The sequence below is a fragment of the Epinephelus lanceolatus genome, chromosome 2, assembly GCF_041903045.1.
Source record: "Epinephelus lanceolatus isolate andai-2023 chromosome 2, ASM4190304v1, whole genome shotgun sequence".
Classification (NCBI taxonomy): Eukaryota; Metazoa; Chordata; class Actinopteri; order Perciformes; family Serranidae; genus Epinephelus; species Epinephelus lanceolatus.
The window spans coordinates 2,389,044-2,408,437 of record NC_135735.1 but is presented as its reverse complement, the minus strand read 5'-3'; the positions used below and the strand labels follow the sequence as shown (position 1 = coordinate 2,408,437).

General features: G+C 41.9%; 1 protein-coding gene across 2 annotated transcripts; it reads left to right on the top strand.

Annotated features, from left to right (window-relative positions):
- The first annotated feature begins 312 nt into the window (after positions 1-312).
- kmt5b (lysine methyltransferase 5B) lies at positions 313-13,198 on the top strand. Of its 2 annotated transcripts, none has more exons than XM_033622883.2 (10): positions 313-460; positions 4,080-4,325; positions 4,412-4,559; positions 4,952-5,117; positions 5,206-5,315; positions 5,589-5,755; positions 5,908-5,927; positions 6,030-6,166; positions 7,551-7,750; positions 8,093-13,198. In XM_033622883.2, exons 2-10 carry the CDS (start codon positions 4,169-4,171, stop codon positions 9,571-9,573), a joined length of 2,586 nt encoding a protein of 861 aa, XP_033478774.1. In that variant the 5' UTR covers positions 313-460; positions 4,080-4,168; the 3' UTR covers positions 9,574-13,198. The 2 variants fall into 2 exon arrangements, with proteins under 2 accessions (XP_033478774.1, XP_033478782.1); XM_033622891.2 differs by lacking the exon at positions 313-460 and adding an exon at positions 472-639.
- The last annotated feature ends 6,196 nt before the right edge of the window (positions 13,199-19,394 follow it).

The following is a 19,394-nucleotide window of genomic DNA, read 5'->3' as shown; positions in this document are numbered from 1 at the left end:
GAACCTCACTGTTGTCTGCCCACCACCGTTGGATTCTTTAGGAAGCGTAAAGAGGTTTGTTTATGCAGCACTACTTTTGTGTACATCCGACAATTACTGGCACCAACTAAGATAACGGTTTTCGACATTTTCAACTTAAACGAGCTGCAAAACCTCGAGAACAAGGTTCACTTTCAAAGTTCCACTCCGTATCCCCAAGCACTGTGTCTCATTTCGGTCCCGACGGACGACATCGGCTGCGTATTTGTTGGATCTACTTTCTTGTGGCGGATGTCTGTGCTGCGCCTTTCTCTGGCTCTCTCCGCCATCTTGAATTTTAATGTTAATTTCTAAAAAAAAAAAAAAAAAAAAAAAAAAAAGAAATGTGTTTCCTGTGATATTTTCGTTTAAGGGTGTCGTGCCAAATTTGGATTAGTTTGAAGGAGTTTTAATTCGTGATTGTTTTTACACAATCAGTCCTGTGAGTATTTTCTGTTGGTTCTGCCGCTGTGTTCGACTCGAGACATTTAACGCTACCAACGCGTGAAAATGCTTTCAGCTATTTAACTGCCAGCTATCATCAGATGATAAATAATGCCTGCACCGAGCCTCCGGTTATCACGCTTTCTCCGATGACCGCCGTAGATCGTGTCTGCTAAGGTATCGGCACACAAACTAACTTTTAATTCGCTTACAAATGATAGATTTAGCCTGTTAGCCTGTGACTAGCTAATGGCTTCCACATCAAACAACCCAAGCTAATGCAGCGTATGTTAGCCTGCTGTGGTCCAGGGGTCTGCAGGTAGGCACCGGGACATGTGTGCAGGTACATATCGGCTATTGTCGTCGAATATTTGATGCACATCATCTCATTAATTTGAGAAAGGGTTGTGTTTTTATCGACTGTTGTGTAGCTCTATTGACTGCTAATGCTAGCTGACGGAAGCTAACTTAGCCTCCTGAAGTTAAGTTTGATGCTAGCAGGCTAACACATCCTAAGAAGTACGTTAATGTCACTTAGTGTTTGTTGTCTAAATACCGGGGGATACATTTAATAAACGTTTGGCTTTCAGGGGTTCAGTAGTTGGATGTTAGGGGGCTTAATGGAACAGGCAGCTTGAGATGTGGAGTGAGTGTGTTAAGGTGTATTATCGTTAAATATCACCACCCGTGTACATTTCTGGTTCAGTCTTTGTGTTGAACTACGGGTTAACTGATAATGTTTTTAAGGTTGGTGGGTAACTGGCTGTGGCTTATTGCCGGCGTTTGCTGCAAGCTAACCACCATCACCACCACCAACACGGCCGAGCATCTCCCCGGCGTCGCCTTTCGGTGGCTAGCTCCATGCTAACGGAGTGTACATGGGTGGAGAGGCGACAGTTAGCAAACAATGCAAAGCTGTAATTGATAACTATGATACAATCTCGGCCTCAGCTGTCGTGTGTGTGGCCTTCCGGGTTTCCACAGCTTTTCCTGATCCCTGTGGCGTGTTGTGGTTTTATGGTGGCTAACGTTAGCATGTAGCTAAAAATGCGAAGCCTTTAAATACATCGATTATAAATGAGATGATGCTCCTTGCGACGCAATCAGAGTCTTTACCGGCCAACCGTGTGTGAACATACATGGGGTCTGACTCCGGCTTTTTGTTTTGCTCTCAGTGAAGTTGCACAGAAATAGACATAACAGCTAAAAACAAGGACAATAAAGCTGCACGAATAATGACACAGAACAGACGGGACTGTTATGATCACAAGTGTGTGAAAAGAAGTGTTTACTAGTCTTTAAATAAAGACATACATAACAATAACCAACAGTAATAAATAAAGAAAGAATAGTAAGTCTATATACATGTTTGGTGTCCTGTAGGTTCTAAACAATAGAAATAGTGCCAAGAAATAAATACTGAATGGAGACACACGAACCAGTTGATTTGAGCATGAATACATGTCTGTTTATTGTACACACAGTATTTAGGATTCATGTTGACAGTGACAGATGAGATGCACATATTTTAGGAATGGTGCATGAAAAACTGAGTTTGGAAACTACATTACTGTTATGACTTAAGTATAAATACTGTGTGGTGTGTTTTACGTCATTCTTAACATGATCGTGATAATGTGATTTATATGATCCATAAATGAGCACAGCCATACTTGATGTGATGTGTGGTGGCCGTTGCACTTGAGTCGGTGCAGTATTTGGGGTTACCACTGGGCGGCGCTGCAGGATCATTTTTAACTTGTTTCCTCAACACTGCTTTTCTGTGTATGGAAGAAGTATTCAGTAGTTTTACTTGAGTAAAAGTAGCAATACAGTTGTGTAAAAATACTTGATTACAAGTAAAAGTCTTGCCTTCAAAAACTTACTTGAGCACAAGTTCAAAAGTCTTGATATTGAAATATACTTTAAGTCGCAAAAATATAAGTACTCATTATGCAGGATGGCCCGTTTCAGTATAATGTTTATTATATTACTGGCTTATAATTATTGATGCATTAATGTGTTCATCACTTTAATGTTGCAGCTGCTGAAGGTGGATCTCATTTTAACCGATTTATATACTGCTAGGTAGTTTTATCTTAATTGTTAGAACTTCAGAGTTGATTTATATTAATAATCCAAACTTGCAAAATAAGATAAGTTACCAAATAAATGTAGTGCAGTAAAAAGAATAGTATAAGCCTCTGTGATGTAGTGGAGTATAAGTTTAAAGTAGAAATAAATAGAAATACCAAGCACAGTTTTGTTCAGTTGTATTTAGGTACACCACTTTAATAAATGTACTCAGTTACTGCTTCAGCCTGCCACAGAGTAAACACCAGCAGTCACCACTGGGCGGGCTGACTGATGCTGGGCACATTTTGCACTTCAGCACCTGTCAGTAGAGTTTTAATGGTTTCACTGGGCGATTGCTGTGACTGACTGGGACCACACTTTATGAACACTCTGTCCAAGCTGTTTGGTTGATCAGAATCAGGTTTATTACCAAGGAGGTTTCTCAAATGTGGAATTAGCCTCGGTGTTTCAACATGTGTATGTCAATAAATATGATGAAGAAAAAAAATAGAAGCAAGTATTGCAACAGACAGGACGTGTCAGTAAAATAGAAAAATCCACAATAAAAATATGAAAAATATGTGCAATTGTAAAAAATATATTTGTTTGTAAAATGAAAGAGCTGCACAGTTTTTTTTAACAGTAAAAAAAATACAACGAGAGTATGTGTGGTGTGCAGAGGTAATAATCCAGAAGGTGTGCAATGTAACCAATTATGATAGGAATGGAAATGTTATGAACTGACTCAGTGAGTTGACTGAGCTGTATCCACATGTTGTTTGGACAGTCCTGCAAACTGATCAGAGATTTCGATGTTCACTCTGCTACATGTGTGAAACCCTGACTGTCTCTGAATGAGTTACTGCATCCTTGTGTGTCCTCTGGCATTTTGGTGCAATTTCATATATACTCTTTAAAGATGCTCTACTTATGATCAGAGCCAAGATGCAACTTAGTGTGAAGTGTGAACAGGGCAGATGATTGATTGATGATGAGTATTCCTAATTAATTGAGAGAAGTTTCATTTCTTGTCAAGTGACATGTGGTGAAAACATCTTGCAGCTCAGTCTCCATTAGAAGTGTTGGCGTTGTACATTTCTGCAAACCACAAGTCAGAAAAAGATCCTGTTTTTCATGGCACTGTCCTGCTGGAAACAGCGATAGGTCACGAAACAACAGCCAGTTTCGTTGTTTGTTGGTCTTGAAGAGTGGTTCGCACCTTGACATGTGTCTCACCTAGATCCCCGAAAGTAAAGTCAAAGTATGCACTATGTCACTTTAGAAAAGTTGGTATGATGCATGTTAACCATGCAGATGTAACGTATCCATGGTTTGCAGAAACATACAGTGCCAACATTTTCCTGTGCATCTCGTTAGTTTCATGATAGTCGTGTTTTTGTTTTTTCCTTGGCAGTCTCTGAGCTGGGAACACATCCACCTGCCCATTTCCATCCCATTTTGTTTAGTATTTATTCAGCCTGTGTAAACTCATTAGATTTCTTGGCACCCAGTAATGTTTGTTGCGTCTGCTCTGCCTCCAGGTTTCAAACTCTAGACCCCAGTCTTCCCCACTCAAGAGTGTTTCTTCATCTCGGAGACTAAATGCAACTGGACCAGGGGGCTTGTGGGCATGAAGTGGCTGGGCGAATCCAAGAACATGGTATTAAATGGCAGACGACACGGAAACAAGTTGACCAGCGAGCAACCTGTGAGCCAGACTCGCTCTCAGCACTCACAGCGGACATCCCTGCGCCACAACAAGAACAGAAGCCGGCGATGTAGCCGCAGTGAGTTTAACGTGTTTATGTTAATGAATGTAAAGCTCCCTCATCTGTCATGTACGTTAACACCTGTCTGTGTTTGTTTCTCACAGGGTTTAATGCAGCCAGTCTGGAGGCAGAGAGGCGCTATGTGCCCTCCTCTGGAATGACTGCCAAGGAGTTGTGTGAGAACGATGACCTGACCACCAGCCTCATCCTGGATCCATACCTGGGCTTTCAGACTCACAAGATGAACACCAGGTCAGCAGCTTCATCACACGCAAAATTAGGGCTGTGTAAAATGTAAAATGCCATAGGCTTGTGCTAATAACGTTAGCATGTTGTATTTGTGCAGAAAATGTGTCCGGATAAAAACAAATGATTTGTCTGTGAATCCTGCAAGCTATAATTGTTTTGAATCAACTAAACTTTACAGCACTTCACAGTAACCCTGCCGCCGACTAGTGTTTTGGAGGTGTAACTGCAGAGTGACACAGACACACCACCACACAAGTATAAATGCTTGTCACAGCGTAGGCCGCTCGTGTAGACTACAGCGTAGACATGGAGTTGACACACAAGTATAAGTCCATCTTTCGATTACTGTTTCTGATTGTCAAATTTGTCGTGTGCCGTTAATGCGTCCCTCACAGATTTCGACCAATTAAGGGAAGACAGGAGGAGCTGAAGGAGGTCATCGAGCGCTTCAAGAAACACGACAACTTGGAGAAAGCTTTCAGAGCTTTGACCACTGGAGACTGGTCCCGAAATCTTTTTCTCCACAAGACAAAAGCTCAAGAAAAGCTCTTCAAGCAACATGTAAGATAAATCTTATCTAAGATCATCTTCACTGTTTTTCCCTCCAGCGTCACAGACGATCCGATGACTAACTTTATGTTCTGCACAGGTATTTGTGTATCTGCGGATGTTTGCCACAGACAGCGGGTTTGAGATTCTCCCTTGTAATCGCTATTCATCGGAGCAAAATGGAGCTAAAATTGTGGCAACAAAGGAATGGTGAGGACATGCTGCCACCTGTTAGTTATGATTATACAAACACCTACTCCCATTAGCCCCCACCCACCAAACCTACCTTGATCTTTGAACGTCTCTACCTTGTCCCCCAGTGATTGGTTGGATGCATGAGTATTAGCTGTATAGCCTGCACACACAGGCTGTTCTGGATACACAGCAGTTATCTGACTGTGTGTATGAAACACTTTGACACACGGTGATGCAGCCTGCTGTTGCTGTGTGTAACCAACCATTCCACTGTGTGTTGTTTTACAGGAAAAGAAATGACAAGATCGAGTATCTGGTGGGGTGCATCGCTGAGCTTTCAGAGAGCGAGGAAAACATGCTGCTCCGTCACGGGGAGAATGACTTCAGCGTCATGTACTCAACCCGCAAGAACTGTGCGCAGCTCTGGCTGGGACCAGCTGCGTTTATCAATCACGGTACTAATCGTCATAGTCTCTGGTGATCAGGCATTGTTAGAGCTGTAACAACATGATGAGTTGCCTCACTGTGGGGGATTTGTAAAAAATACTGTTTTTAAATATCCAATATTCTTAATAATGACATGAATTTCATTGTCTTCTTTTTTCAGATTGTCGACCAAACTGCAAGGTGGGTGTTTTAAATGTCTTCTAACAAATCTCTGGATGAGCTGCTGTTGAATGTAAGAAGCGCTGTAAATAAAAACGTACTGAAACATTATTTTTGGTTTAGTTTGTGTCGACAGGACGGGACACAGCCTGTGTGAAGGTTCTGAGGGACATTGAACCTGGAGAGGAAATCTCATGTTACTACGGAGACGGGTTTTTTGGGGAAAACAATGAATTTTGTGAATGCTATACATGTGAACGGTAGGTGTGACAACAAACGCACTATACAGAATGTGATGAAAATGTTACATGTGCATCATGAGTCTGTGTTTCCCCCAAAAGTTCCTGTGACTTTTCAGGGAACTAAAAGGTTCCTTCAGCTCGTTGTTATCTGCGTTTCTACCACTGAAATGAAAAAGCAACATGACAGGACAAGGGCTGCTGGTGGCAGGTTCAGTGTGCCCGCCTGGTTCATCTAAAAAACACGCCAGACTTTGTTTCATTTTGACGATATTGCTGACATGCTGCAGAGTAAAGCTGCAAGTTGGATGTAATGAATGAAATGCAGAGACAGAAAATGAAACTAAGAGGATGCGTCTCTACAGTAAATCATCTGTTGATTGTTTGATGGTTATTTATTTCTGCTTTAGTGTAAAACAGCATTGTTTGCTTCTCTCATTCTCCAGCTTTCTCACAGCACCACAGCGCTGTCTCTTTCTCTCAGGTTTCTCTCTGTATTTTTAAAAACCAGTGGGGAAGTTGACAGTAAAGTCTGTCTTTACTTGCACTGATATCCAACAGAGAGCAATGTTCTCTTGTTGTCCTAAAATGGTCCTAAATCGACACTAAATTACTTCCTTGTTTTATGAATGAGACAGTAGAGAGGTTGAAGCAGTCATGCTGTGTGTGTTTGACCAATCGGCAACGGTCGCCCGGCAAACGCCACCCCAAAAGTTCCTGTACATTGAGGACGTACTAGCATCTGATCAGGGACTTTTGGGAGGTTAAAATAATGTCCCCAGAAATCAATTCAGACCCTGGTCCCTGCAGTCAGAATGCAAAAGATTCCTAGTTATTGGTGGAAGTTCTTGTAGTTTAAAAGGGTCTTATGTGCTGTTAATTAAGATGGCAGTGTTATAGATTGGTGAATTTCACTGGTTTCGAGGTATACCATGATATTAAAGTTGATCGTTACTGTACTGTGTATATTTGCTTTTTTACGGTATTAAAAGAAATACAACTGGATGGAGAAACAGAGAGACAGGAAAACTTTTTTTTTTTTTCAAAAGGAAATCTTTTTACACAAACTTCCATTTCAAAAATGCATTTGAGTTTCAAATATATTAATAAAATGTTTGTTTAACCGAAAGTGACCCTTTTATTTCCTTTAAAAGTAATTTTAACTGATCATAATAATTCTGTAACACGGTGATACCTTTTAAAGTGTAATATTTTGACTGTTGACCAGGAAAATCTCATAGCATTGCAACCCTAATATCAATATAAGAATTTCATGAAAATATAATCCTTCAGGTGTGTTGAGCCAATACATGAGACTGAACTTTACACAGTGCTATTCACTCACAAGTAAAGCAAAATCATTGCAGTTTCCTCACTCTTAATAATGTATTTTGTTGCTGTACAGACGGGGCACTGGTGCTTTCAAATCCAAAGCTGGACTGCCAGTGGAAGTGCCGGTGATCAACAGCAAGTACGGGTTGCGGGAGACGGACAAGCGGCTCAACAGGCTGAAGAAGCTGGGGGAAGGAAACCGGAGCTCAGACAGTCACTCTGTAGGCTCCCACACCGACGTTGACTCTCAGGAAATGCCAAAAACACATCAATGTAAGAGCCCCCTAAATATTTAATGCTTTTGCCGTAGTTACTGCGTAGGATCAGATCACAAATGGAGAAACTGGGGAAACAGAAGAAATCCCATGTGGCAGTGCAGAGTGGTAAAGGTATCGATTCAGGACATGTATTAGTATTTAATGCTGTAAAGTGATGAACAGGGATGTCGGGGATTCTTCCAATCATTTGAAAGCATTCTGTCATTCTCAGTATTGTTATATTATTAATGTTGAGTCAAAAATATCATATTTTTGGTAAATATCCAGCCAATGTCTGTAGGCGACTGTCTGAGAATATTACGGATGTGTAATGTGCAACGTTTTTCTTTCCCACCAGCTGCCAGAAAAAGAACATCATCATCATCTGGCCTGAAGTATAAAAACAGGACTCAATCCAGACAGACTTTGTCCAGAGCCCTTACTACCTCATGTTCAAAACAAGGTCGTGTTAACAATAACAGGGTACCAAAGAGACTAAAATCCCAATCCAAGCCTTCACTAAGTAAAGTCCAGTTGCGGAGTCGCAGGCGGGGTGCGGAGCCCAAGGCGTTGGCCAAAGGAGAGACTTGCCAGCTGGGTCTCAGGGACTCAAAGGTGTCGCTGTGTAAAGGTGTCACCGTGAAGAAGGAGAAGGATGGACAGGAACTGGTGCAGCAGACATTAGGCCAGCGGGGCTGCCTCACCCGCAACGCTGTCAAAGAAAATGGCAATCTGCATGTGCAAGGCAGCGAGGGCAGCCAGTGTTCGACGTACAGAACTCGCAGGTCCACACGGACCCTTGTAAAAGCCCAGGAAACGGCAGCTGGCTTTAAGCTGGAGCCCAGTGCTATGGATGGCTTGAGCCCAGTCCCTGGTGGAGTGGTCATTAAAACAGAGCCAGCTGACATGGAGGAGTACCTCCGCCACGGAGTGGGACTGGAGCCACCGGCGTTGGACACTGGCTACGCCAGAAGAGGCTCATGCACCAGGCGGAAACGGTTGACACGGCTCAGGACTGAGCGGACAATTAAACGTGAGGACTCGTACGGTGAGCCGTTCATGCCGGTGGCTGCTGGCCACGCCGCTAACTTCTCAGACTGTGGTAATGTGCTGCTGAGCTTCGCCGACAGGCACAGGGACTACAACGGGGTTTCCAACGGTGGCAAATCCCTCCGCAGGGACAAGGGTAAGAGTGGCTGCCGATCACAGGACAAGGGGAAGAAGAAGCGTCAGATCACACGATACGACGCTCAGCTGATCCTGGAGAACAACACGGGCATCCCCAAACTGACGCTCCGCCGGCGGAGGGACAGCAGCAGTAGCAAGACCAATGACGCCAACGACCCCATTGGCTCCTCCAACCTTTCTGCCTCGACGGTCAACTCGGCCTCTTCCAGCAAAATCAGCATTAAGTTCAGCAAGGACCATGACAAGGACAAAGGCAGCTCGTACATAGCCAAACTGAATAACGGCTTTGCCCCCGTGGTCCACGGTAACGCCACCAAGCTGAAGATCCAGCTGAAGAGGGAGGACGATGCACGGAGAATATCCCAGACAAAGGCGGACCAGATGTCCTATAACGGGGACATGGGCCAGAGTCTGGAGGCCAGGAACGGTGGACATCGGACCCAGAAGGTCCTGGCGGAGCCGTCGTCTGACGAGGATGACGATGACGAGGAAGAGGAGGATGACGACGACTACTTCGACAATGAGTTTGAAGACGATTTCATTCCACTTCCTCCAGCAAAGCGCCTCCGACTCATCGTGGGCAAAGACTCCATAGACATCGATATCTCCTCCAGGAGGAGAGAGGATCAGTCTCTGAGGCTCAATGCATAAGCTGTGGAGCTCATCACTCCCACCTTCCCCCTGTAAATAACGATGACTCGCTAATCAACTGTTGTGTTGATGTAAAAGAAGTACAGTAATTTAAAAACAAAAAAAATTGCTGAAAAATTAAGAACCTGAATGAACGTTACTAGAAGGTGCTGTTGACCTAAAACAAATCTCTGTTATTCACTTGTGTTCATCATGTTAATTTGAGTTCTTATAAAAGCAAATTATATTAATTAAGCTGAAGTTTACTCACCCAGCTCATTTAATCTGCATATGATGCTAAATGTAACCTGCAGGAACCTGCGGAGACGCCCTGCTTCGTCGTGTTGTTTCTGAATAATCTGGCCCGAAGTGAAAAACGAGAATTTGTTTTAAGTTCAACTCTTCCTTTAAGTGAATGCACTTGTTATATTCATAATGGACATGGATATTGTAGAAAGTGTACAGTATGGTGACTATCCCCTCTGTCTCATAGGCAGGTTTTTATTGAACTTTTGATTTCTGTCTCATAGTTTGTAATTTTCGTGTGATGATGAACCACCACGCTGAGAGAACAGTATGGTGTGGTTGGTCCAGAGGCATTATAAGATCAGTCAGTCAGTTCATTTGGATTCAGGTGCCATGTTGTCATTATCCCAGCAGTTCTCCTGGTGAAGAACCACATGACTGTCCCTCCAGGATTTCCTGCGCTGTTTTTGTCACTGTTGCGGCCCGAAATGTCTGATATCACAGCAGCTTCTCTGAAAGATTGCTATGTTTAGTCATTTTTCACATTCAAATTGCAAAATACTCGTGACACCGTCTCTAATTTGGAGCATTTTGTTATGAACATTCAGCGACTGCGGTTACATGGACATGAATAACCTGTTAATTAGGCTCATTCTGGGTATGATCATATTTGGGATATGGTGTTTATGTGAACACAGAGAAGTCGAGTCATTTATATTCCTCGTATGTATCCTGGTTTCTTTCAGCAGTACTCCAGCGAGCATATTCAGGTTTCTCATCAACAGAATGGTGTTTACGTGTTCATAAGAATAAACGGGATACTTGAAAACAGTGTTTCCAACACAATTTCAATCTAGGTGTGGCAGTAGCTGACTGGGTGTCTGTCCCTACTGTTCCAACTACTCTGTCAGAGTACGCTCTGCCCTGCGAGAATGTGGAGCAATGAATAACCACACAGTTTATATATTCCAACAGTGCAACTAATGAACGGTTCAGCTCCAAAATTAGAAAATCAAAACGTGGCAGCAGATGTTTTAATCACGGCAGGCTACCACAAATAAATGAATGTGTGGGGAGACCCTGGGAAAACTTGATCATAAGCAGGTCATTCATGTCCATGTTAACGCACTCGACGATCAACTGTTGCTGCCATTCGACGCAGCGCTTAAGGACCGCCCCCATGAGATGCTCTCCTCCTGCTTTCTTTGCCCGTTAGCATGAGCCAACAGATCACAACATGATCTCATCCCTACTCGCCATATTTTGCTGCTTGGGCAGAAGCTTCACAGCAGCAGTTAGCATCAGACACCCCAAACTGAATAAAGAGAACTAGGCACAGCGAAGGCCCCCTGCTGTGAATATACTGCAAAGACTTCAGTTGACGGCCGAGTAGCACGAATGTTCTGCGCCTGCGTGAGACGAAATAACACACACCAGTGGACAGCAGTCGTCTGTATTCGTCATTCAAAAAGGGAAACGGGAAGACCGTCTTAACACCAGTTATCCAGTCAGCACATTAACAACACAACCAGAGCATATTTACAGTCTGAGGTGAACAATAACACAAACCATTAGCTCAGATAATGATAAAGGAAAATAATTTGACCAATTTTTTTTTCATCTCATTTCCTCTTGAGTTTAGGTCTTTGTTTACTTTCCCCACGTCAGTTTCTGTTCTGTTAACTAATGGTGATCATGATAATCATGCTGATGGCAGCCCAACATTGACCAACAGCTAAGCACCGGCTTGGTTTGTCAGGGCCTTCAATTTCATACCGGCAAGGTAACGTTTGCTGTGTGATGCTAACAGTTAGCCCTGTCACTGTGTGGGGGTCACGCTGAATTTACGGGAATTGGATGAATTTATGTAAATTCTTGCGATCACAAAATCCTGGAGGGACTGACTTGAATTTCAGTAATTCATAAATGATCCAACATTAATTACTGTGTGAGTTAATCATGTTTCTCTCCATAGAGATCAATCATGATTGTGTTAAACATTGTTTTTCTCCACAGAGAGAGTCGTACACAATAATCTCACGACAGAGAAAATCTGGTTTGTTTCAGGAACATTATATATGTGCACCTACAGTGTGTGTTCAGTTTGCCTGCAGTCATCTCACAGTCACGACATGAACGATATAATGGAGTTGCACAATGTTTATTTTTCCAGTGAATCGACTCCAGGGCGCTGTAAATAAATCAATTAAGCTGCAGAAGTCCAGAAAATTAAAGCACACAAGGTTTTATAATCAGAGAATAAATGGACGAGTGTTTGTGTTGGGAGCTGCGGTATAATGGGAACATGGCACACGTGGTAGTTCAAAACCTAAATCAAACCAAATCCATACGTAAAGGCTACCTATATGCTTTTAAAATCTGAAAAGTAATGTACAGAAAGACTGGCTCACGTCCCTCAGCTTAACTGTTATTCAAGTCCAGTCTCACTTTATATTTACCTTGTCAGATTTTTGGAAGATCGACACTCGAGTTTGGGGAGGAAAAAAATCACATTGTCTGAAATGTTGTTAACTAGTGTAGAATCATGTATTCTTTTCTCTATGGTGCTACTTTTATTTCCTCACCTCTGTTTGAGTTTCTGTCCTGTGTAACTCGTGATCTGTAGATGGTGGCAGCATTAACCTCAACAGGCCCAAAATTCTGTAGAATTACTCATTTTATCAGTTGTGTTTGTAGCCTATTTAAGTTGTTTTTATTTTCTTTGCAGGAGCTCATGTTTCAGCTTTTAGTTTGCAAAAAGAAAAAGGTAGTAAAAACTGTCTATCCAACAGCATTAGGTGCCTTAAAGAGCTTTTGGACACATTTAGACCAAATTTGTAACTAATCAATGAAGAGTGAAGAGTGACAATGCTAAGCCATCTGCTCCCCCCTTGAAATATTGAAACACTTCAAGTCCACCGTCAGTCCTTCTGTATATTATTTAATTTTTGTTGTGTGGAAGTAAACGAACTGTCCAATAGATCAAGGGATCAACTGAGATCGAATGTTAACCCACCTCTCCTTGTGTTAATATGTACTGTTCATATCACCAGCAGCTAATTCACCTGTTCTGAACCTGGCTCAGTCTTCGTCGGACGTCTCCATCCTACACTGTAAACTGTTCCAGGTGTACCGTCTGTGTGGTCTTTGTCCAATAGACAGCTGTCAAGATTTCCAATTGATTCAAAAAGTTTAAAAAAAAAGAAGAAAAAAAAAGAAAAAACAAATGTGAATAGTTTGCGGACATTTTAGCGTGTTGCGTGGGTAGTGGGAAACGTAAAGAGAATTAAAAATGGACAGTTCATATATTGTCCGATATGTAAATCATGTGAACACATCTTGTACTTATTTAACAGTTTTGAATACTTGAAAACTATATAAAGTTTCTTTGTGACTCTTGTTTCCTGAGACTGATTTGAGGTCGGCTGGATGTTCACGTCAAAGTTTGGTTTTTGTTTTCTGTCTTAGCAGTGCAAATATGTTCTGTTCACCAGCGTCTGTCACAGGTATGATCACTGTCAAGAAATCCAATGAAAATACCAAAACTAACATCGTGTTATTCAGCTCAGCTGCCAGCAAAAAATGTTGGCATTGTTTGTTTCTGCAGACCACATATACGTAAAAACTGCATGTTTCATATCAGCGTCTCTTGAGTGAAGCAGTATATGAGCTGACTGTCGTCAGGAGGTGGAGGGGATGGTGGATGGTGTGACACCTGGGCAAGACGCCTGCCAAGTTGCAGACCACTGTTAAAGACCAACAAACAATAAAACCTGCTGCTTGTTGGCGATTCATCGCCGTGTGTCCTGCCGGCATAGTGCCACAAAAAGTGGTTCCAGCAGGGATTGTGCCCCAAAACCAAGTACTTTAAGTCAAAACTTGATCTTGTCCGAACCATAACCAAATGTTTATTGTGCCTAAACCTTAACCCCCATGCATTTACCACAACAATGCTCTGATGAAGGTCTTACTGACCGAAAGCTAAGCAATAAATGTGAATTTTAGTGCAAATTTAAGTGTGCGGAAATCCCCCCCTTTTTCATTGTGGACCACAACAATGGTGAAACATAAAGTTTCAACCTATCGTCTACATGTCTGTGAAGATTCTCAGTCATCCAGGTCATGGTAATCGTAAGTGCCACATCGTAGGCAACTGGACTTGCTTGCGTTTCTTGAAGACGTTTTGCCTCTCATCCAAGAAGCTTCTTCAGTTCTAAATGACTGGTACAGAGTTGCAAGCTTTAAACCCTGTGTGGGTGTGAACCCTTGCAGAGTCGTAGGGGTCACGTGAGCTCTGATTTTCAGAGTTGTTAAAGTCTGTATGTATGTATCATCTACATAATAACGTACAAATGTAACATCTGTGGTTTGCAGAAATGCACAATGCCAACATTAATTCTAGATACTGGGTTGCTGAAATCTATTTCTCATCTGTTTATTGTTCCCATGTGGCTTTCAGCTCCAAGCCATAGACGTAACATATACTCACGGTATTTCTGACAGTTTCTGCGCCCTGTTCGCTTTGCTGCCTTAAAACATGCACACACAAGCTTGATTGCTCGCCTCGTTTCTGGGAGTGGTCCTTTAGAGTCAAAACAACATTGATTGGCACCTTATTATTTAAGAGAAATCATGAAAAAACTACCAATAGATTCTGTGTCTGGACTGCAAAATTGAGCTTCTAGGATAGCGAGGGAATGATCCGCCCTACTACGCTCCTTCTGATTAGCTAGAACCTTCGTTGGTTGGATTGGTTAGATTTAGGCAAGAGGAGTGGGATTGGTTAGAGTTAGGGTAAGAATTTTAGGAGAAGCCAATTTGGGGCAGAGTAAGGTGGGCCATTCCTTCGCTGCTTTAGGATTTGCAAATTCACTGTCTGGACTACGGTAAGTGTTGACTGTCTGGACCCGAATTTGCGAATCATAGGATACCAAGAGAATAATCTGCCCCACACTTGGCTTGGCTTCGCTTGATTGGCTATTACTCGGTGCCGTCGTTGGTTGGATTGGTTAGGTTTAAGCAAGAGGAGTGGGATTGGTTAGGGTCAGGGTAATGTTGTCAGGGTAAGCAGTTCAGAGCCAGAGTAAGGTGGGCCATTTCTCTGCTTCCCTAAGATTCTCAAAATTCACGTCTGGACAGTGAACACTTAATATATTCCAGGTGGTGAATTTGCGAAACCTAGTGAAGCGAAGGAGTGGGCCACCTCTCCCTCCCCATGGCTACAGGTAGTTTCTATCAGGTTTCTATCCATCTGTAAAGAAATGCACTTCCTTGTGTTGGAAAGTAGAAACATCGTCTGCATATTTACATATCTACGGACACCAGTCACGTGTCAGTGGAAACGAGGCGTCAAACTGTGGCCTGCAGTGATGACAAAGTCAGCTCACATACTGTTTAACTTTGGAAATACTGAAATGATTTGTATTAAACATGCAAAGGCAACATATTCGTGGTTTGCAGAACTGTACAATGCCAACACATTCCTCTGGTGACCGCACTGCCACAGATTATTTTAGTGTCTTTCAGCTCTTGTTTTGGTTTTATGGCTCACAACTTAACTGTTTTGATTCACTGTCATCAGTGTTCCAGATGCAGCTGACAGCTGTTTTCACACAAACAAATAAGCTCCAGTAAATCACTGGTACACCACCTGATCAGCACTGAACAGACGTTAAGCTGATGAAGAAAGAACAGTCAGCACAAATACTGTTCAGTATCAACCAAAGGGGGTAAATACAAATGTTGTTTTTTGACCTGTTATCTGGCAGCTGTTTGAATCTTTAATATTTATCCTGATCTCGCAGGTGTTTACCGTCCACCCTGGAACAAGAACATTCTTTGTTCTTTGGACATTTACAGTCACAGATGGCGACCAGCAGCACCATCAACATGGCTGCTGTTCCCTTCCTCCCTCTATTAATTAGTTAAAGTGCTGCATTTAAAATCCTAAGCATTAGTACAAAAGCACTGGCACTAAAATATACTTGATGTAGAAAAATAAAAGTACTCATCATGCAGAATGGCCCATCTCAGAACAATGTTTATTACTGGATTCCAATTGTGCATAAATGTTTTCATCACACGAAGCTGGTAAAGGTGTAACTTTGATCACTTTATGTGCTGCTGGATAGTTTAATGCACAATTATACATCAGAATTAATTAGGTTTATATTTCAAATAATCTGAATCTGCAAAGTAACTTTTCCTGAAAGAATGCAAAGAAGTAAAAACTATGATATTGGCTTCAAACAGTGGCGTCAGGCTGTTAAAATGGGCCCAAGTGCACGTTAGTTACTGTTTATGAACCTAAACTAGTTACTGTGTAATCTTATCATCTTGTCACATGATCAAATGGAGACTTGGCATTGGATAACAGCAACATAGACAGATAAGACAATAAAGAAATCTTTTATTTTTAACATGCTGTTTATTACAGTGCAGGACAGGTGCAGTGTCAAAATGTGTCAGGTCTCCATTTGTGCATTTGAAAACATTATTTCAAAAAAGAAAAAGTAAAAATACAAAAAATACTCATCCAAAAACAAAAGAAAAGAGACTGTAACTATTCCTTATATATAGAGAGAGAGAGACAGAGGATGTACTAAAACTAAACCTAAGGGACATTTTGATGTACAAACGTGTTAATAAACTCAGGAAATGGATCATTTTCATTCCATTTTCTGTCATTTATATGAATATGACAGACTTTATAACAAATCAACATAAAGGTTAAAGTTTAAGTTATAGTTACAGAAGAGTCACATCCCTGTTGTTGAATAAATCTGAAGAAGGGTCCCAAATTTTCTGAAAGGTTGAAGGTTTTTCTGACATTATATAATATTTCTTCAGGTGTGCAGCAATCCATCCATCCATCCATCCTTGTCCAGGGCCGGATCAAAGAGGCAGCAGGTTGAACAAAGCACTCAAATCATGCCCACAGAGCGCTTGAGACTGCCAGCATATTTCACGATTTCATAGAGGCTCATCACCATCACCAAGTCATTCAAAAAGCACTACAAAGAGAATCATATGCTCACCTTTACTGTTTATTTCTCTTAAACAGCCAGTAGTACATGGAACCAGCCATCACCCTCCTTTTCACTGCTCCGCTGTTAGTTAATGCTACTTCTAGTTTCAGGGTCTCAGGCATGTTATGACCACTCATGTTCTCATCTCTCGCCTCTCACGGATTCCCATTTCTCCTCATCATCTTCCCTTTCTCCCAGTATATAGGACTACTGTATACATTTGTTCAATTTCAATCATTTAAGCTATTTAGAATTGGGGGGGACAATTTGTGTTTTTCAGAATTTGGGGGGGATATGTCCTCCCCGTCCCCCCCCAGGATCTGCACCCATGAGCATTATCTTCACTGACTCTACATCACTGACACAAGGGCGAAATGTTGCTGTCAGTTTTCTGTAGCCTGAAGGACATGTAATATGTATTGTGAAATATATGAAATTGGATTTGCCTGTGGTTCGTGGAGATAAATACAATCTGTGCCTGTTCCAATAGTTGATGCCAATCCTCCTCACTGAAAACACAACCAAGATCTTTTTGCCATTTTCCTTCTGTGGATATTTTATCAGGTAAGTTATAACTGATGCCATTTATGTGAGATGTTAGTCCTGTGGTTGTTGTACATGCCCTGCTATACAGATATGTTTCTAAAGGAGATTCTTTTGAGTTTTTTTTAAATGTCTGTCAGAATTATTCATTATATTGAATAGTTTTATAGCTTATTTATAGGTGATGTAGAGTAAGTACAGTACAGGCCAAAAGTTTGGACACACCTTCTCATTCAATGCGTTTTCTTTATTTTCATGACTATTTACATTGTAGATTCTCACTGAAGGCATCAAAACTATGAATGAACACATGTGGAGTTATGTACTTAACAAAAAAAGGTGAAATAACTGAAAACATGTTTTATATTCTAGTTTCTTCAAAATAGCCACCCTTTGCTCTGATTACTGCTTTGCACACTCTTGGCATTCTCTCCATGAGCTTCAAGAGGTAGTCACCTGAAATGGTTTCCACTTCACAGGTGTGCCTTATCAGGGTTAATTAGTGGAATTTCTTGCTTTATCAATGGGGTTGGGACCATCAGTTGTGTTGTGCACAAGTCAGGTTAATACACAGCCGACAGCCCTATTGGACAACTGTTAAAATTCATATTATGGCAAGAACCAATCAGCTAACTAAAGAAAAACCAGTGGCCATCATTACTTTAAGAAATGAAGGTCAGTCAGTCCGGAAAATTGCAAAAACTTTAAATGTGTCCCCAAGTGGAGTCGCAAAAACCATCAAGCGCTACAACGAAACTGGCACACATGAGGACCGACCCAGGAAAGGAAGACCAAGAGTCACCTCTGCTTCTGAGGATAAGTTCATCCGAGTCACCAGCCTCAGAAATGGCAAGTTAACAGCAGCTCAGATCAGAGACCAGATGAATGCCACACAGAGTTCTAGCAGCAGACCCATCTCTAGAACAACTGTTAAGAGGAGACTGCGCCAATCAGGCCTTCATGGTCAAATAGCTGCTAGGAAACCACTGCTAAGGAGAGGCAACAAGCAGAAGAGATTTGTTTGGGCCAAGAAACACAAGGAATGGACATTAGACCAGTGGAAATCTGTGCTTTGGTCTGATGAGTCCAAATTTGAGATCTTTGGTTCCAACCGCCGTGTCTTTGTGAGATGCAGAAAAGGTGAACGGATGGATTCCACATGCCTGGTTCCCACTGTGAAGCATGGAGGAGGAGGTGTGATGGTGTGGGGGTGTTTTGCTGGTGACACTGTTGGGGATTTATTCAAAATTGAAGGCACACTGAACCAGCATAGCTACCACAGCATCCTGCAGCGACATGCCATCCCATCCGGTTTGCGTTTAGTTGGACGATCATTTATTTTTCAACAGGACAGTGACCCCAAACACACCTCCAGGCTGTGTAAGGGCTATTTGACCAAGAAGGAGAGTGATGGAGTGCTGCGGCAGATGACCTGGCCTCCACAGTCACCGGACCTGAACCCAATCGAGATGGTTTGGGGTGAGCTGGACCGCAGAGTGAAGGCAAAGGGGCCAACAAGTGCTAAACACCTCTGGGAACTCCTTCAAGACTGTTGGAAAACCATTTCAGGTGACTACCTCTTGAAGCTCATGGAGAGAATGCCAAGAGTGTGCAAAGCAGTAATCAGAGCAAAGGGTGGCTATTTTGAAGAAACTAGAATATAAAACATGTTTTCAGTTATTTCACCTTTTTTTGTTAAGTACATAACTCCACATGTGTTCATTCATAGTTTTGATGCCTTCAGTGAGAATCTACAATGTAAATAGTCATGAAAATAAAGAAAACGCATTGAATGAGAAGGTGTGTCCAAACCTTTGGCCTGTACTGTATATATTTTTATAACATGTTTTGTTACAGATTGCTCCTGATGATTCTACAAAAACGCAAAAAAAAAAAAAAAAAAAAAAAAAAAAAAAACATGATGGGGATGGTTTGCCTTTTGAAAGGCATGTAGTCCAGCAAATGGCACCAGTTTTTATTTTACTGAGTTTTTTTTAAACCCATACATTTCTAAGCTGGCAATCT